Source organism: Martes martes, assembly GCF_963455335.1.
Source record: "Martes martes genome assembly, chromosome: 7".
NCBI lineage: Eukaryota > Metazoa > Chordata > Mammalia > Carnivora > Mustelidae > Martes > Martes martes.
In genome coordinates, this window is record NC_137894.1 from 66,916,713 (window position 1) to 66,937,049 (window position 20,337).

General features: G+C 39.9%; 1 protein-coding gene across 1 annotated transcript in view; it reads right to left on the minus strand.

The window, feature by feature from the left end:
* The window catches only part of FBN1 (fibrillin 1), a gene marked incomplete at its 5' end in the record, with an annotated part of 228,567 nt that overhangs the window by 189,831 nt on the left and 18,399 nt on the right, over positions 1–20,337 (minus strand). Inside the window, 3 exons of the mRNA XM_080809914.1 lie at positions 945–1,040; positions 9,148–9,246; positions 11,241–11,323. Coding sequence (XP_080666040.1) covers positions 945–1,040; positions 9,148–9,246; positions 11,241–11,323 — 278 coding nt within the window. The remainder of the gene's footprint in view (positions 1–944; positions 1,041–9,147; positions 9,247–11,240; positions 11,324–20,337) is intronic.

Below are 20,337 nucleotides of genomic sequence, written 5' to 3' on the forward strand. Positions count from 1 at the left end.
TTTGGTTTATTTCTAATAACATTATTCATCAGAGCAAATATATATACAATGGCAAAGACTGGAAACAATAGGAATAAACCCTCATCATTAAAGATTCACTAAATAAATAATAAAACATCCATATAATGGAATATTCTGCAACCATTAAAACATTTTAAAATGTTTAATACTATAACATACTTCTAATAAAATATTACATAAAAAAGGAGCATGAAAAATTATGCATACAATAAGATCTCATGTACCAAATATCCATTAAAAGACTGGAAGGTAATGACAGGATTATGGAGAATTTTATTGTTTTCTCTTTTATTGTTTTCACTCTTCTAAATTTTCTGCTGGGTGTATATATTCATCTTAGTGTAATAAAAAGTGAGCTTTCTTAAAGGAATTTTCATCTTCTGCGGAGGCCGACTGAGAGTAGACCTGCAATAAACAGTGCTCATGAACGAACCACCAAAGCGAACACCATGTGGTTTAAGTATTATAGTAGCAGAATCTAGGTTGGGAAACTAGAGAGATGCAGCTACCATTAATCAAGAAAAAGGACATGTTTGGGGAGAAAGATGAGGTTGAGTTTTGAAATACTTCGAGATGCTTCTTCAAAAGCCAGGTGGACATATTCAGCAATCAAATGGAAGGTATACGTCTGGAACAAACAAGAATTCTGAAGGGGATGAGGTAAGTGGGGGGCTGAAGATAAAGAGAAGAAAATGAGTCAAACCAGCCCTCCAAAGGTTCCAGTCAGAAATCTGGTGCAAAGTGCATTAGGTCAGTGGTCTGACCATCCATGAGACTCACTGGACTTCTGTAAAAATGCCACATCCTGCATAACCAAAGAGACTCCATCAGCACTGAGTTCTGTATTCTTTTTGTCTACTGTCTACACATTCGTCTACACAGTCTAGCATGTAGTAAGATACTTATAAGTATGGTTTACTTACGTTGTCCACAGTGAGTCCCTATGTATCCTTTCTGGCACAGACAGTGATCATCACTACAGCTACCTCCATTCATACAGCGAATGTTACAGTGTTGGACTTGAAAAGAAAAAAAAAAAAAAGAGTGATTTACTTTTGCAGTTTAAGTAGGTAGATTGCAACACACCACAGGAATTGATTTGTAGTGATCTGGAGAGAAAATGAAATGGTTTATCAAGATTCACATACTTGTGCAGAACCTGACAACACTAATGTGTTATTTTAATATGTGAGTATAAAATCAATTACAATGCAATTGTTTCTTTGCTATTTACTTTAATGGTGCTAAATGAGTTCCCTAATTTAGCAGGACTTTCCACTCAATGTCATTTCTGTAATTTATACCAACAAGAAAATAGTGCCTTGAGCAACCGTATGAGACAAGATTACAACGGCAATAGTTTTCCTGTTACAAGATTTAGAGTCCCAACGTAGGTGGCCAGGAAAACGGTCTGAGGGAGAAATTCCAAGCAATTTTGTTAAAAGAAATTTTGGAGACAGCAAAAAGGAGAAAAAACTGCCTACAAGAGCGTTTAATAAAAGGCTGCCTGATAATGGAGGCAGCCGACCTGGGCTCGGAAAGAGCTGCCTGTTTAAACCGTGACCTTAAACTAAATAAGACCTGCAGTGTTTGAAACCCACTCTTTGTCACCCTGTCACCTACAGAAATGTGACTTCACCCAGGGCAGAAGGACCATGTAGGGCAGGCAGCCTTGGACGTGAGACGGGACGCTAGAAGAAACTGGAGTGACAGATGCCTGTGAAGGGGAACGACAGTATGACACGTGCTCTCCCTTCTCTAGTGTGTAGGCTGTCTCTAGTTCAATAATTTAGGATGCTAAAACGAAGTGTTCAGAATCCCAGGCTGTCCCTTTCTCTTCTGGAAACAGTAACTACCTTACTTGGAGAAGACAGAGGCTTGACTGAATTCGTCATTAATCCTTGTTGACACAACCCCACACAAGGAGACTAGGATTGGGCACTGGAAGTTGGCTTACTCTGACCTGTTCTCCAAGCTATGGGAGAATATTCCTACAGAAAAAAGGTCCCACAATTTTACATAGGGAGAAGAGACGTCCTCGTCTTGTGTGCAAGAACAACAATCAGCTGCTCAGCCTTCCTGGAGCATAGGGACCGAACCCGCTACGAGTAGAGAGAGGGTGCCTCACAGCAGCCACCTTCTTTGGTAGCCCTGGTTAGGACTCTCAGCGCTGTATCAAGAGTGGCTGTGGACCTCTAGAGAAAGGACCATTTCCATAAGGAGCTACACAGATTTCAGCATGACAATGGGGAAGAGATAGCAGAAGTGAATATTTCCAATGCCCTCTCAGAGGACCAAAGAGTTAACTGAGTCAAGCTGAAAGGGATACGCTTTCTCAGGAACATGTCACACACTTATTGAAGCACCACCAGAGGCTCCCTGTCTCTAGTAGGCTAAGAACTTCCACCCTTTCTCAGTATGGCCACGGGCCTTTCAGGGCTGCTCTGCAGACTTCTAGTATGTCCTATGGCTCAGTCCCTGATCATTCATTCATTCACTCAACACTACCTCCTGTGTGCCATGCAAAATGCCGAACACATTGGTCTCGTTTCTTGGTGGAATCTCTTCTTTAACCTCTTTGTCCTTTACCCTGAATCCCCAACATACAACACACACAGCTGTTAGCAAATAATCCCTACCTAGCTCTAAGATCCACTGCAAATATATCTTCTTTTCTTTGATCTTTTCTGATTTCTGTTCCCTCTTCCTTCTCCCACTAGATACAAGCTCTCTTTTCTCTGACTCCAGAGTACTTTTTGCTTCTCTTTTGAAATATATATAACCTAAAACTTATTTTTTTTGTTATTTCTCCTGTCTTCAACCCATTTGTTCAAAAGCCTCTTCAGAATGGAAAGCGTCATGGTTATTAATTATACGCCCTAAGCACCTAGAGTAGTACCTTGCCTACTTGTAGGTGTGGTACAAAACTTTACTAAGATAATTTCCACTTACTTAGCTCACAACACCAGATAATGACATCAAAAGCTATCCTCAAAAACTAAGACTGAGAAATTGCCCATTATGCCCTAGGTTATTATACAGCCCTAAGTAGGTTGCTATTAAAAATATTTTATCCACTTACTTAGCTCACACCACCAGATAATGACATCAAAAGCTATCCTCAAAAACTAAGACTGAGAAATTGCCCATTATGCCCTAGGTTATTATACAGCCCTAAGTAGGCTGCTATTAAAAATATTTTATCTTCATTTCCCCATGTATAAAAGCAGAACTAAATCCTTTGTTGGAGCATTGTTATAAAAGTCAAGCAACCCAGGAAACTGATTAAAACAGTTATTTTAGGCTCCTTTGATTCTATTAAAATGTCTCAGCCAAAATGCTTTTGAATTAAAAAACTATCTACAAATATACAAAAGGAATGACTTGGTGAAAATTTGGATAATATTCTAAGTAGGTCAGGAAAAGGTGTATAGTTGCTTTAAAATTTGAAGTTAAACTTAGGTTCATCCTATCTTAGAAAAACAGTGAGGATTGGGAAAAGCACAGGAAATGATGTCATGTGTCAAGCAGCATAGGAACTCAACCCACAAACTGATTTCAATTAAAGTGGTTCATGCCAAGAGCTAATTTCCATTCCCACATGAGCAACAAAGCCATTTAGCTACTTTGAGATAAAAAGCTAACAGTAGTTCCAATAGTGACTTTACATTATTTGTTCAAATTGAAAAATAGAATGAATTCTTTTAGGAAAAATGATAAATTTACATTTAAGTGCAATATAATAAAAATCTGATTCCCTTTTATAATTTTTCCTATCCTGTCTTTCAGGTAAACCTTTTCCAGGTCTAAAATATTTCCATAAAATATTTTGTCTCCCTTAAAAAATAAAACTCCTTGGTCAGACTTTTGAAACAGTACAGCATAGTTAGTCTGCTGATCCCAATAAACCAATGAACTATGAATCTTTGGGCTAGGGGATCAAGCTTAATAAAAAATAATTGGATCTTAACCATCTGTTTTGCCACAAACATGTCTGCCAAAGAAACTTCACATTCTTTGTGAGTCTCAGATGCTCAGGGGAGAAACATATTTCTTTAGAACAATCACTCAGGATTTCTGTGGGGAAATAAAGGAACTAGATGTGTAGCTTCACTACAGCAGGAACAATTTAGAGAGTATATGTACATAAATTGTTTTTTTTTAATCGAGTCCTGCCATTGATGCTTATTCTAAATTTACACTGAATTGAACAAGCATCCCAGATGTCCAAAGATTACAAGACCAAGTTCTCTATCTCTAGAAAAAGCCAAAGCTCCACTTAAATCCATAAGGATGCTGTGAATTTGTTAGATGCTCTAAATACTTTAAGCCAGAATATATTCCTAAACTCAGTCTGTGTTAGGAGTTTACCAGAAACTGACAACACTAGGGAACTAAGTGTCACTGTCCAAGCTGCTACAGGCAGAGAACTCAGAGAACCCTAAGACCCAATGAGGACTTCCCCTTGAAAATGAGAAGACAGCCTCAAAGGGTTTCAACATTCTGGAAGGAGCAGAAAATGCTGCCATTTACCTGTACCTATCAAGGATCCCAAATAAATATTGTGGTTTTTTCCAGATTCAGTCAATCTTTCAGTCATTCGATAAATACTTAATGAATGCCTTCCATTTGCCAGGTACCAGGAAGAGTAGAAGAAACTGCCTTTAGGGGATAGCCCAATACAAATTAGTCCATAAAATGATCAACCAGTAGAGAATAATTTGAGCATGCTGTGGGAATGAGAGAGATGCAGGGCTAAGGTAAACATTTCCTTTGGGATGCATGAGGTTGGGAATGATTCTATAGACCTGCCACTGTCTTGGCAAGCACAAGGGGAGCAATTTGCAAATAAGCATCTATCAGCTCAGGTCATGATCTCAGGGTTGTGGGATCGAGTCCCACATCAGGCTCCATGCTCAGCATGGAGTCTGCTTGAAATTCTCTCCCTCTGTCCCTTCCCCTACTCATGTTCTCTCTCTTTCAAAATAAATAAAAATATTTTTTAAAAACCCAAAAACCTGTCCATGAATGTTCAGAACAGCTCCAGTAACAAAACAAACAAACAAACAAAAAAAAAAAAAACTGGAGACAACCTGGATGTCCTTCAACTGGTGAACAGCTAAACAAACTGTGATACATTCAAAGCAAGTAACACTACTCAGTAATAAAAGGGAACAAACAGTTGATACATGAAATAACATGGATGACTCTCCAGGGAATTATGCTGAGTGAAAAAAGTCAATCCCAAAAGGTTCCCTATCGTGCGATTCCATTTATATAACATTCTAGAAATGACAAAACTATAGAACTGGAGAACAGAGTAGTGGCTGCCAGGATTAAAGAGAGCATAGGAACAGGAGGTAAATAACTATAAAAGGGCAACAGCAGGCATCCTTGCAGTGGGAGACCTCTTCTGTATCTTGACTGTATCAATGTCAATATCCTGGTAGTGATATCGGGCTATAGTTTCACAGGAAGTTAACATGAGAAAACCAGGTGAAGGGTACCCAGGATCTCTCCATATTATTTCTTACAACTGAATATGAATCTATAAAACAAAAAAGAGTTTAGTTTTTAAAATCCTTTGAAAAGGCACAAAGAATAAAACAGAATGTGTATGAATTTGACCTACAAATTCTTAAATATAAAATTCAGGGAACAACTTCTTTTTTTAAAGATTTTATTTATTTGTCAGAGAGAGATAGAGAGATAAAGCACAAGCAGGGGGAATGGCAGGCAGAGAGAGACAAAGGCACCCTGCTGATCAAGGAAACCAGTGCAGGACACAATCCCAGGACCCTGGGATCATGACCTAAGCCAAAGGCAGATGCTTTAACCAAATGAGCCACCCAGGCGTCCTAGGGAACAAGTTTTATAATAAGACATATTATTAAAGAAGATAATAATATATTTAATATTATATGTATAATTTAAAGAAGAGTTTGAGTAAATTCATGAATCAGTCTACTATGACCTAATTATGAGAATTAGGGTTGCTTAGGGTCCACTGTCAGCCTCAGAGACAGAAAGATTTGAGAAAAGTACAAATAGGTTTGAAATAAAAGTTCAGAAAACCTGGGGTGGCCCCTGAGTGGCTCAATCCGTTAAGTATCCCACTTTCGATTTGAGCTCAGGTCATGATCTCAAGGTGGTGAGATCGAGCCCCGTGTTGGGCTCCATGTGGAACCTGCTTAAGATTCTCTCTCTCCCTCTCCTGCTGTCCCACCTCCCCACCTGCTCGCGTTCGCTCTCTCTCTCTCTCAAGAAAAGAAAAAAAGAAAAAGTTCAGAAAATCCATTTTTCTGACTCTGGCTAGCCAATCTTTTTTGCCCTGGTGCAATGCCCATGACCAGTGGCAAGAGTTCCAATAGCTTAAGAGAAGCCTTGTCTTCTTAGTGCCCAAAGGAATTGCTGGCTGGCAGTTTGGGCCTTCTGGAAATGCAATCTCTTCTTCAGGCCACTAAGAGATCATTTCCTATTCTCAGAGTCCCAGGACACACAAAAGTAGAAAACAGCCTGAAAGAACATCCTTCCTTTCATTCTTTTCATTGTCAAATGAAAAAAGTAAGGCCTCAGAGGCCCCACAACTTTTCCAGGCCTCTGGATCCCTATCACATAACAAGTATAAAAGTTCTCATAAGAAATATTGGTGAAATGATCTAAATTTGTCCCCTTTTGGTAGAACCACTGGTAGTAAATGCAAATATTTTGCTGTGTTATCCTTTTACTAGCAGGAAAGTTAGCAAAAGTGATCTCTCCATATTTATTGCCAAGCATACCGTGGCCAGAAAGTTCTATAGGATAACACAGCTATTCCCTAGAATAATACTTCAAAAGATAAGAAATAAATTCCGATTATCACAACTACACTGAATTTAAAATATTCTGCCATCTTTAATTTTGCAAGATGTTTAGACAATATTAATTCAGGTGGAGTCCAAGCCAATGATTTTAAAGGCTCCAAGTGCCTCAAAGATCCTGATGACACCAGATAGCCCTCCTCATCCCACTCTTACCCACAAGCTACTCGGGTCCAAGGTCCAGGTACCATAGGTGGACCTAAACCTCTTCAGAGAGCATCACCCATAAGTCTTTGACATAAGTCTCTAACCTAAATCTGGCCCACAGCACCTACCACTATACTGCCATCTCAAGGTTAGCTTGAAAGCTACCAGATCAACTTGTTAACATCCTATCTTTACATCTCACAGTTTTTACTTGACAGATAAATCAGCAGCAGCTCTCACTATCGTATTGAAGACCTTCCCAGGTGGATACCCAGTTTTATCACCCAGTGCTCCAGAGGAGCACTCTGTTGCGGGTTGGCTCAAGGGCCAATCTGAGCGATGGGGTCTGTTCCCAACTTGGTATCGAGATTCCTTTCCCATTCCTTAGGTAGCTCTCCGTGGCAGCCTGATGGAGACGGAGATGTCCAACAGGCTCCCAGAAGAGCCACCCACTGACTTCTCTACCTTTCTGATTTCCTCCAGCTCAGGTGCCCTTGATTTGCACGATAAACCTGCTGTTGCTTGGAAGATGCCATTGAAAACGAAGCTGAGATGAAATAAGAATATGCTATTCTCAGCGCAATAAGTAAACGACTCCCGGCCCATGGAGAAGTTTCTATCTCCATCAACAACTGACCGTATTTACCAGTAGCCTGCATTTGGGTTCCACCAGAAGCAGATTCTGAGACAGTGATTGAAATGCAAGTAGTCTGTTTTAGAAGTAACTTCAGGAAACACTGGTAGGAGAGTGAGGAGGTGAGAAAGGAAGATGATCAAGATGATGAATCCACGATCAAGCCTTTTACCACTGTGGGCAGCTGGGGCTCGGTCCACTAGGAAACTCCAAGAGACAGTTCCGAACACACTCCATAATTCTACAGACTGAGAGGCAAGGAAGCTGGGGCACGTATCCAACATGCTCTGTCTGTCAATAGTTAGTAGTTGTTTCTAGGGTTACCCGTCCTCCGGCACTTCCAGCTTGCCTTGGATGCAGACCAGGCACGTTCTCTGTCAGAAAAATCTTACAGAGCTCTAAGGCAGAGTTACCATGAATGCCAAGGTATGTGAGCAGACACCAAAAGGGTCTATTAGGACTACTTGCCCTATCCAGTTAATCAGCTCAGGAGAGCTATGACTAAATATCAGGACCCTTAACAGGTAATCAACCTTGACTACACTGAAGTTTCTACCTACAACAGACAAAAGAGAATGCATTCATTCTGCAGTACTTTTCTTGAAAACCTTGTCAGAAATGGTACACACTACAAGGGGAACTCATTTTCTCACTGGAAATGGGAAATGGAAAAGGAACTTCACTTTTCACTTTGGTAATGGTCAAGGTGTTGAGCAGCTGTTTATACAGGCATGAGCTTCAACAGTTTTAACGATGTATAATGACTCACCTTCTTCCCAGCCCCTGCATTTCCCCTAATTCATTGTTGAGGACACCATATTTAAAGAATAACCACCCACCCTCCCAAAAAGAAAAGTACAAAAAAAAAAAAAAAACCAAACAAACAAACAGTAGAACAAGCAAGCAAAGGCCCTGGAGAATGAACTGTGGGTATATATTTGGTATCACAGAATGAAGTGGTAAAACTGAGAGGGAAAATAGGCTTGTGTTTCATGAAAAACCACTTCCCAAACTGCCATAACGACTTCTCACATTTTTTTCTTGCAAAGGCAGGGGTCTTCAGTTTTTAAAAAGTGTTTAATCAGACTCAGATTTCAGTACAAGGAAAAATGCCTCGTTTCTTGAGCCAAAAATGTTCATTAAACAATCATTCCACTGAGCATCGCATATGGCGTTTACACTGGAGATACAAAGATGAATAGGGCAATACCTACAAAGGAGGTCATAATCTTTACATATTCATAGTAACTATGTCCCATAGGTAATTTCCCTATAAAGAGTGAAGAAGGAAAATGGGAGGCCAGATTGAGGAGAGTCAGTCCAAGTATTCTGGGCTGAACAGAGAAGGCAGATGTTCTAGTGAAAAAAAGAAAAAAAAAATATATATATATATAGCAGGCAAGAGAAAAGCCAAAAGCAAATTTAGGAGAAAATAGGGCATAACCACATAAAATAATATTATATATAATAACATGTTATACTCACTGGATCGGGAGCCACAGGAAGGAGATATCTGACCAGATGGGCAAGTGCACATATTTGGCCTAGAACAAAATCCATCCCCACAGGAATGCCGGCAAATGGCTGTGAATAAAGCCAGAGATGTGTTAGTACATGGCTTCGGAACATGGCACATTACAGGAACCCAACCCTCCAATGAGGAAATCTGGACTCTCAGCTTCCCTGTTAGTTTTGCTATCATGACTTATGTGACCTTTGGTCTCAGGGTTATGCATTCACAAAACAAATAGGTTGTGCTAAATAAGGTCTGGAGGCAAAATGCAGTAACTCCCCAGTCCCCATCCGTGGTCTCAACCTCTCTGCTTAGTCCACTTAGCCCCCAATCTATCAAAAGCCCAGGACATCCTATTTAGAGAAAAAAACACAAACAGAAGTCCTGCATTTAAACGTACTTAAAGGCCTACAAGCATTTTATTTTTATATTAATTTTAACATTTAATGGTATAAAAATTGTAGCAGGATTCTTGGGAGCCTATTTTATTATAAGCTTACTGCTTAATAATTTTTATAAAAATCCTGAGCCCTGCTAAGGGCTCTACATCAGGATCTCTACATCAGATCCTGCCCACCAGGAACATATATTCTACAGAGCAGCTTTTATCCTACCTTTAAGTCCCATTTTCAATAACATCAACAGCCTGAGAGAAGAAGTATGGAATCCATTACAATAGCACTGATTCTATAGTCAAGAAGCTGTTTATCCTTCAGAGAAATATTAACACTTTCATGCCACTGAGAGACTACTGTACTGGTACCAAATGCTTGCTGGTGGCCAGAAGAACAAGTTCAAATGGTAAATGGTTTATATATATTAGCAGGCCACTACTTTTTATACTCAAAGGCATGATCCCTTTCTCAAATGCAAGCAGCAAATGAGATGTGCAAGGCTAAAAATAACACACTGATAGAAGGTGCATGCAAACATCAAAAAAAAAGCTTAGGATAGAAATTGAAAACCATTAAGAAATAAACTGTCAAAGGATCCTATAAGCATCTATTTAAATACCAGAAGACAGCGTTTCTCAGAGATTCTATAGAACATCAGGAGAGAGTTCTTCTGTTAAGTTCATTTAGAAAACTCTAAACACCATTCTATACCTCTCTTAGTGATTAGGTTTTGATCCTTAAATAAAGCATGATGTGCCGAATGAAGAAGATGCTTTTGGTCAAAATCAAGAATTGAGAAAGAGATTAACTTTTTCAGGTCACCAAGAAAACACTGGTTGAAATATTCTATTCTTCTGCACAGACTACTCTAGGCCAAGAGAGAAAGTGGAGTAATTCCTTAATGTCCTTTCAGCTCTAAATTTTCCCATCACACTAACAGAGCTTTCTGAAAACTGGAAATTACTTCATAGGTATGATGACAGTAAAAGTTCATAAAGGACAGAAGCCATAACCAATTTGACAGAGTACCTCCATTAAATAGCACCTTTCCTGGCATGTGGTCTGTCACTCCACATTTGTGGGATATGATGAGAATATGGAGGTTTGCTGTGGCCACAGAGTCAATGGAGGAATTTCTGGTACCATTTGAACTCTTTCCTTAACTTCCCACTCATCTGCATCTAATACTCTATCCACTCCCTTTCCTCTGTAAGAGCTAGGTCTGTCTTTGGCCTCGACCCCCCAGACTCAATATACAAGGTTTGAGTAGGCTTGCGGGAGGCCAACAGAGTTAGAGATTCAATAAGGAAAGCAGCAACAGTATCCTTTTTTCCAAAATCCCATCAAACTGATTACATAGTCTGTGGATCCAGGTCATGTGTACCCTTACAAAGGTAAGTAAAGTAACCCTGTGGCTCTATTCCCTATATGTCAGAAATATTATAAAAGAAGTCACTGAACTAAAGTGTAACAGTCGTTTGACCAAATTAATGTATTTCCCAATCTGGATTCAGAGGAAGTAGGAAAATCTGAGAGCTGGAAGGCTCTGCTATAAACATATTAATGGTATGCAGTTACAAGAAGTTACAAGAAGTTACAAGTACTAAGAATCACCATGCAACCAAAACAACAAAAGAACATGAAGAATGACAGACCATCTATTTACTTACGGACAATACACTGATTTCCACCAGGTAAGGTTTTCCATCCAGGACAACAGTAAGCATTATAACGTGAGCCACAGACATTGGGTCTGGAAAAAAAAAAAAAAAATCCAATCACAAGAATTCCATACTTAAACACACACACACACACACACACACACAAATAAAAGGAAAAAAAAAACCATCCCTGAGTTATAAGAACGGGACGAATTTTTGCAGACCAAAAAAAAAAGTAAACTCATGGGACTCAATACTGGCTTAGTAGTTTGGGACTCTTTAATGTAATGATACTAATAAGGATATCCTTTAATATCATCTATGCGTACATCAGAAAAATAAGAACCAGAGATACCAAATTCACTGCATTCTATCATTGCATTTGGCATAGACATAAAAATCTACGGGGCTATCTGAGTCTAATTTAAACAATAAAATTCCTACCAATCTAGTTAAGAAAGGTCATCATAAATCTGCATATAAAGTTCTAAATTTCTACTCATTGAAGCTGTACATATGTTTTTTCAATTAGCCGACTCACCCCTAAAATGTGACCAGATTCTTCCTTTCACTAGAATTACGGGAATCCAAACTCTGATCTTAGTCAGAAAAAATAAAAGCCAAAAAATGTAAATATTTCTTTAGCCAAAGTTTGGAAACACAGTAGTTGATACCGGCAATTACAGGAAAATAAAGTCCATATAACTTTGGGTTTCTTGTTTACAGCTATTTCGTCAGGTTTCTTGGAGCAAAGCCTCCATTCAGAATCCGGATGATCCATATTTAACAATTTAAGGGAGCCACTGGATAAGGAAGGCTCTAGCTGGTTCTGTAGCAGAAACTAAGGCAGAAGATTGAACACGTGGCGACCCCAAAGAAACCATTCATTTCATTATGCCACATCGGAGGGCCTAAACCTTGATGCTACTTCCTCAAGTTCAGGGGGTGATGAATAAGGTCAAATGTTTTGCAATAGATTTCACAAACAGTAGCTAGTCCAAGCCTCTCTGGTATAAATCCTGCCATCCCATCAGAATAAACCTTTAAAAACAACTGTGTCACTAAAATGTACTTCTGGTTGGGGTATGCTTACATGTTCTCCCTGTCTGTGCCCACCACACGTAATGGTACAGAAGCTTCCTGCATCTCCTCTGAACTCACTACTTCAAGCAGAAGCAGGACAGGGGACCAAGGTAAGGTTTTGGCCCTGTCCTGTGCTCCTCTCACGGCCCCAGAGGACCTGGAACACTGCAGAGCAAAATGCATACTTCCCACTGACTGATGCTGAGGTCAGAGAGAGAAATAGGAAGAAAGCTAAAGGAGCTCGGGAAAGGGCCCTACATCCATACCCAACAGTCATAGGTATCTCCAAAGCCACCCAGAAAATGACTGGATAGAGGCTTACAATGTGCCTGATGCGAGGGGCTCCCTGAGCCTTAGTTTATGTCTCTATGCACTGGGATAATGCAATGTCTACCTCGGCCCCACATCACTTGTGTCCATCTATCAGATGAAATAATGGACGTGAACGCCATGTAGCATCACCTCCTGACTTTCATTAGTGACTCAACCAAAGGAACTGTAAAAGATTAAGGAAGAGAGAGTTCATCACAAATTTTAAGCCAGGAGTTCTCAATCCTGTGCCCCTCCTGTGACAAAGCAGTGCCCCAAACTTCAGTTCAGAGTACCCAGAACTTGCTGGGGCAAGTCAGAATCTTGGAAAGGGGACAGAGACAAGAAGTTGGGGGAGCAATTGAACCTTCCAAACTCCATAGAAGTTCTCCAGATTGAAAATGATAATCCAAGCCAGAATCAACCACCTCAAACCCTCCCCACTAACAGCTCATAACAACTCCACTGGATCCAGTCCAACCCCGAACCAATCCTGGAATAGCTTCAGAGGACCCCTGAGCCTTTGTAGGTGTCCTGTGGTCAGAATAACTATGTCTTCAAAACAAAAATCAGGACATACTATCTGACGAGAATGAGTGTATTTATGGAGTAATAACACATATAACATGGTGAAAAAGCTAAGAAAAAAGAGTCCAGAATCAAATTTCATCCTACAAAACAAGATATCCCAAAGATTTTCCAAGGTGTTTGGAAAAAAAAAAAATCACAGTACTATAAACATGCCTCATTGTTTTTTCAATGTTTACAATCAACCTACATACAAAACATGGAAGACATTATGATTTACAATGACTGCAACACAAAATGTAAATGTTTTAAACCTGCACCTGTAAAAGTAATGATATAGCTGTCGTAAATCAGGAAACGAGTGGGAAAGATGTGTGTGGAGAGAAATAAAGTAGATGATCCAAGAAATAGAGGTTTAAGTATATTATATAATGTTTTAAAATAACCAATAACTGAAATTCATGCTATGATTACAAAAAAAAAAGTGGGAAAGGAAAGAGAGAGAAAAGGTATAGATATCTCAGTGAGCTACAGCCCCATCTTTCATGGCAAGGGCCAACGGGTAATGTGTAAACCTAGAAATAGAGGTACAAGCACAGTGCATGGTGTCATGAAGATAAACATGAAAAGAACCCAAACCAGCAATGGTTAAAATTGGTTGCCTCAAGAGATGAGGATCTGGGAAAATGAAGAGAAATCTTTTGCATTCTCACCTAATACTCATTCAAAACAGCTCATTTTTTTAAAATATGCATTGTTACACTTTGACCATCCTCTTTTATTTAAAGCAATAACTTTAAAAAGTATAAACATCTGGGAATGCAAGCTGGTATAGCCACTCTGGAAAACAGTATGAAAATAGAGCTACCCTACGACCCAGCAATTGCACTACTGGGTATTTGCCCTGAAGATAGAGATGTAGTGAAAAGAAGGGGCACCTGCACCTGAATGTTTATAGCAGCAATGTCCACAATAGCCAAACTATGGAAAGAGCCTAGATGTCCATCAACAGATGAATGGATAAAGAAGATGTATAGATATACACACAATGGAATATTATACAGCCATCAAAAAATGAAATATTGCCACTTACAACAATGTGGATGGAACTACAGGGTATTATGCTAAGTGAAATAAATTTATCAGAGAAAGACAATTATTATATAATCTCACTGATACGAGGAATTTGAAAAATAAGACTGAAGACCATAGGGGAAGGGAGGGAAAAATGAAGCAAGATGAAACCAAAGAGGGAGACAAACCATAAGAGACTCTTAATCTCAGGAAACAAACTGAGGGTTGCTGGAGTGGAGGGGGGTAGGAAAGATGGGGTGGCTGGGTGATGGACATTGGGGACGGTATGTGCTATGGTGAGTGCTGTGAATTGTGTAAGATCAATGAATCACAGACCTGTACCCCTGAAACAAATAATACATTACATGTTAATTTTAAAAAGTACTAACATCTTCTCTCATAAACGGGGAACTTTCTGCTTCATTCTATGAACGGTTTCATTCATTCACTGTTCCATTTCATTAGTTATGACAGTTTCACTTCACTGCATTACTAAAATTCTACATAATGTCTAATTGTGATTTTTCTTTGTATTCTCTGATCTTTTTTTGAGTTTAATAACTTTATCCTTTATAATACACAATACATCATTTCAAGTGTTTCAACCAACCTCCTCAAACAATGACTACTTTAATCTCATTGCCATTCATTCTTTAACACACTAAATACTACTAGATTATTTGGCTTAATGCAAGATAGTAGAAAGATGTAAGATTTCTCCTCTGCAAACTCTGGTCTTGAGAACTGCAAACTAATAGCACTCATTCAAACAAGCTGGGTGGCATTTATTCTACTTACACACAGGAAAAACAGCTCTAATTCTAGAAATAAAGGAATGTCTTATTTAAGTTGGAAAGCACGAAGCTATGTAAAGTCTAAAGTAGACACGTTGGATTATTTCCATTATAAAAGATTTTATTCCAAGGTTTCAGCACAAAAAGCATTAACAAAGAAGATAAATCTTTAATGAAGTTATTTTTTTGTGTGTAAATGAAAGTGTAGCATTCTCACCTTTCTTCTCCGTGTTACTTCATTAGCCATCCCCACCAACCCACCACCAACACAGTCAAGAGTTAAAGCTCTGTGCAAGTGGCAGTAGCATTTGGTAAATTACAAGTAAAACTCAAAGAGAAAAGAACTTTATGCTAAGTGCTAAAGATACATTACTTTATTTCATCCTCATAGCAACCCTTTGAGGTAAGTTCTATTATCATTGTCTTTAACATTAAGGAAATTATGGCTTAGGAAGGTTAAACAAACCAGCAAGTTCCCACAGTTTAGAAGTAAAGAGTGGGGATTTGAACTCAGGAAGCCTGACGCCAGAGTACACTCTTAACCCCTATGTTAAGGCAGAGGTGCATTTGGGGGCAAGAAAGTATTCTACCCAATAGTATTCATGAGGGTATGAGTAACAAAGGCCACAAAATGTCCATCAATAAACCACTAATGAAGCATAAATTGTTTTTACCTGTGTTCTAATAGCTGAGGGGGGATACATTTAGAGTCATTTCACCACTGTATATTACATTGTTTTAACTGCTAAGTCTTTATCTGGAACTTCTATTACCAATTGCTTTGCATATAGTGCTCTTCAACAACCCACCTCCAATCTCTCTGGGGAATGGGTAAGCCCCAGCAGGCTGAATATTCGGATCCAGTTCAGAGAACACTCAGAGATCCTGTGGGCTAAGCAAAAGCCCCTCTCCATGAAGCAAACAGCCGCGCTTTGCCATGTCTGACCACATCACTGCAGGAATTGGCCTCTGTGCGAGATGTCTGCAGTGTGTCCACATTCCTTAGCCAGAATCCACTTCTGCAGGTCTGGCCTCTTTTACAGGCAAGATAGCCTTTCTGCTTCCTATCCCAAGTTCAAATTCCCTTTCAGACAAGACTGGGGTAATAAAAACAAGTTCAGGGGATTCTTATTTCATATGCATGTGAAGTGATTAAATCCTTGGGTAAGAAAAATACGAAGCATTAGGTAAAGGTTAATGAGGCTGACCCTACTCCATGCGAGAGTTGACTGCTTTTTTGAGCTGTCAGGGAAGAATGATGACTTAGTCCTCTTAAGTGTAACTGTGGAGGGGTTTCAAAAGGCCTATGTCCCCACAAAATAAAAGGTGCTCAACTATCCATGTAACCTGCCTGAAGGTAATATCTAAATATTCCACTGTTCCAGTTTTTTTTTTTTTTAAAGATTATTTATTTATTTATTTGACAGAGAAAGAAATCACAAGTAGGCAGAAGTAGGCAGAGAGGCAGGCAGATAGAGAGGGAGAAGCAGGCTCCCTGCTGAGCAGAGAGCCTGATGTGGGGCTCGATCCCAGGACCCTGGGATCATGACCTGAGCCGAAGGCAGAGGCTTTAACCCACTGAGCCATCCAGGCGCCCCTCCACTGTTCCAGTTTTTAAAAATGATCATTTTCACTGTCAAAAAATGTGAACGATCAGGGGCACCTGGGTAGCTGAGTGGATTAAAGCCTCTGCCTTCAGCTCAGATCATGATCCCAGGGCCCTGGGACTGAGCCCCTCATTGGACTCTCTGCTCAGCAGGGAGCTTGCTTCCCTCTCTTTCTCTGTCTGCCTCTCTGCCTACTTGTGATCTCTGTCTGTCAAATAAATAAGTAAAAAATCTTTAAAAAAAGAAAAAAAATGTGAATGATCATGAAAAAACTATAATACACAAATGAGCTACATATATTGTGAACCATACATCATGACTTTAATAGTTTTTTGACAGATTTTTTTTAATCCAGGTAAAAAGAAAAAAAATAAAAGAAATAAAAGAAAAACAAAATTTAAAAAACAAGTACTATCAGATGAGGGGACCTACTACTACTCCAATAAACGTTGCAAGAGCTCCCCCCTTACTGCCCCTTTTTGCTAAAGGCAGATGTCACAACTACTAGCAGTGATTTGAATACCACATGTGACTATTCCAGCCCATCTGCCAGTCACAACATCTCAAGTAATGAAACTTCAAACCCTGAATGAAAATGGCTTCCACGGCCTCCTTAAGCTTTCATGGGGGCTCTGCAGACCCAGGGACCCCTTTCTGGATTGTCTGGGTCAACACTGGCTGGGACCCTTGAAAGCATAAGCCAGCCAGCCTCTCCAACCTACTTCATGAAGAGTTATCCTCCTGATTTTTTGTAATTCTAAAACTGTTCTATAGTGAAAAGTTTCTTAAAAAGTAAAATAATAGCACTGCAACCATGCACTTATAAATATACTCTTCTGGGTTTTAATAGTGATTGAGACATAGTCCTTGCTCTTGGAAGAAGACAGGCAAATATGCAAAGAGTATCAATACAGCAGGTAAAACACGGTCATCAAGGTCAGCCTGGAGAGCTGGGAGTCCAGAACAGCGGTACTTTCCCCCATCACCCAGGGCAGGCTCAGCAGAAACCTCTCTGAGCGATGAGTTGCTGTTTCCCACTTGCTAAGAGGAGTCATTAGTTTCATTCCATCCCACTGCTGAAATTCCTCTTAAATTCTCTAACTCCATTACCAAACCCCTTGTTCATTATTTTATTTCAAGTTTTTATTTAAATTCTGGTTAACATATATAGTAAAATTGGTTTCAGGTGTAGAATTCAGAGACTCATCACTGAACACTTAGTGCCCATCACCCAGTTAGTCCATTTCCCACCCACCTCCTCCCAGCAACCCTCAGGCAAACCTCCTGTTTCAATCTTGGTGTTTCACTGCTACTCTGATATCACATTCTTTTTTCCTGTCTTCCTCCTTCCTCTCTATTTCATTAGAACAATATAGCTATGTATCTTTTTCATGTTTACCATGCTTAGTTCTGTGCTCCTAACTTCCAAACATAGACCCTCACCCTTCCTAAGATGTGAAACATCTATCAGCTTCAGATCTCTACCAGGTAGGCCTAACCAGCCTACCCTCATCTTCAACTACACCTTCAACTTCCACCCTCCTGTCCCACTCCCTCCCCTCAATGTCTCAGCCCTCACTCATGCATTCACCTCTCCTCCAGGACATACATGCTAAATCCAGAGGCTTCTTCCATGTTCCCTTTTTAATGTATAATTTCATTTCCCCCTCTAGTGATAACCCTCCTCCTCAATTAATTCCAACCACCTTTCAACCCACCAACACAATTCCAGACATATCTCCCAAAAACCTACATATGCTATACTGTAATTATGTTTTTTAAATAATTATACATCTAGATTCTCACCCCTGAAACCTGGCCCTACCCACTCTGTTCCAAAACTAGTAGTTCTCCAAGCAGAGAAATGATGTCTGTCATGCCTAGAATATCCTGGAGTTTATTTAGAAGCATACAAGACAACATTGACTGAATGCCTTAGTACAAAGCACAATTAAGATTAATACTACGTCTTTGATGTCCTAAATAGGCCACCTGTAAATGCCACTAATATGGAAACTGTCTAATAAAACTATTTCTTGCAAATTAATCTGTTTAAAAGAAAAATATTTCCTACCTGTTTGAAAGGCTATCGTTAGCTAAACAGTCATGCATAATGGTTTCATACCTTGGTTATTTTGCTGATGTGCTGATCGTTCGTTTATTGCGATCAGGGAAGTTATCAACATTTGTAATTCAGGGATCACTATATTTTCTTCAATACTCAATGTAGACAAAACTCATATATGCATAACTGATTCTGTTCCTTTGGCAAAAGAAAACAAAAATCTCAAAGCAACTAAACAAAGGTTTTCAGCCACAATTGGTACACATTTCACCATGACAGGTTGTGGCAACTGATCAAGGCCAGAGATGGCAGCAGCCATAAGTGGCCAATTCCTAAAGACAAGCGTAATGAAGTTCACAGGCCGGCGTTGAAAGATCTCCTACTTGGGGGATCACTTTCCTCTCTGCTGAGTGGGGTAACTCATAGCACAGGCACAAAGGAGAGGGGGTTGCATCAACAGTTTCATGTGCTATGCTCCCTAAACTGTGCTTTTGTGGGGATTTTGTGTTGATCAAAAGCAACAGTCCAAGAACTTAAAAGCCCCAGAATTTAGGTCACCATATCAGGGACACACACACACACATACAAACATGCACAACCTACAACAACTGAAGGAAGAGAAAGGTGCGAAGACAGTTGCCCCAAATCTGGGAGGTCATTTTAGACTGGCAGCCAATTTAAATCCTGTTGGAATCTTTTCTAGGTGACTGGAACAGTGTATGTACATGAGTCTGTGGCTTTCTTAGAAGGAGGAGGAGGAGGAGAAAAAAGAGGAGGAGGAAGAAGAGGAAGGACAAGAAGAAGAAAAGGAAGAGTTTAAAGCTACAGGGTACACTATAAAAAGAAACTAGACATTGAGCCCAAAGACCAGAAGTGCTGCTCTGTACAGCAGGTCCTATCCTGCTGAGGCACTAAGTACTTTCTGCTTCTGGAACTCTGGATTAAACAACCCTAGAACACAGAAGTCTGCACTGACCACTAAACCATCCAAGTGGCTCCCAAGCTTCTAAAGGCAATGACTAGACTAACTTGCGGTCATAGTCTGCACTGAACCGACTGCTCTCTAAGGGAGGGAGAACTGTGTCTGCCCGGCTGGCATCACCAAACCCCTGGATGGTTGTATAAAAGGTGTGCTCCCACCTACACGTGGGGAGAGATGGATTTGTTTCTGAGGTGGGAACTTTACTATCTGACTCCATAACGATGAGGAGGGATTGCCTTAAAACCAAATACTGAACCCGTTTCAAAATAACATCTTGCCCACATCTGAGAAGGTTTGACCAATGACACCATGAAAACACATGGTGCTTCTAGAAAACTGCTTCCCAGAACTCAACAACCCCTTGACTTTACCTAGGAGTTCAGGGATTATGGCGACATTTGCTTTGGGCTGTTGCTCCATTATTCAAGCCAAACCCATGTTGTACTTCACCAAAGGGTAGATGAAATCGTAGAAATGACTGAAACACAAACAAGTAAACTAAAGAGGTGATCCAGAACCCACCATGGTGGAAGGCAAAATGGTGTCTGGAGAATTCACTGTTCCCTTCAGTTCCAACTGTTCCCTTCCCTCATCTTTACCACCAGCAGAAAAAAACCATGATTCTCACTACTTCCCAGAAATTCTCAAACCAAGAACTCTGTCC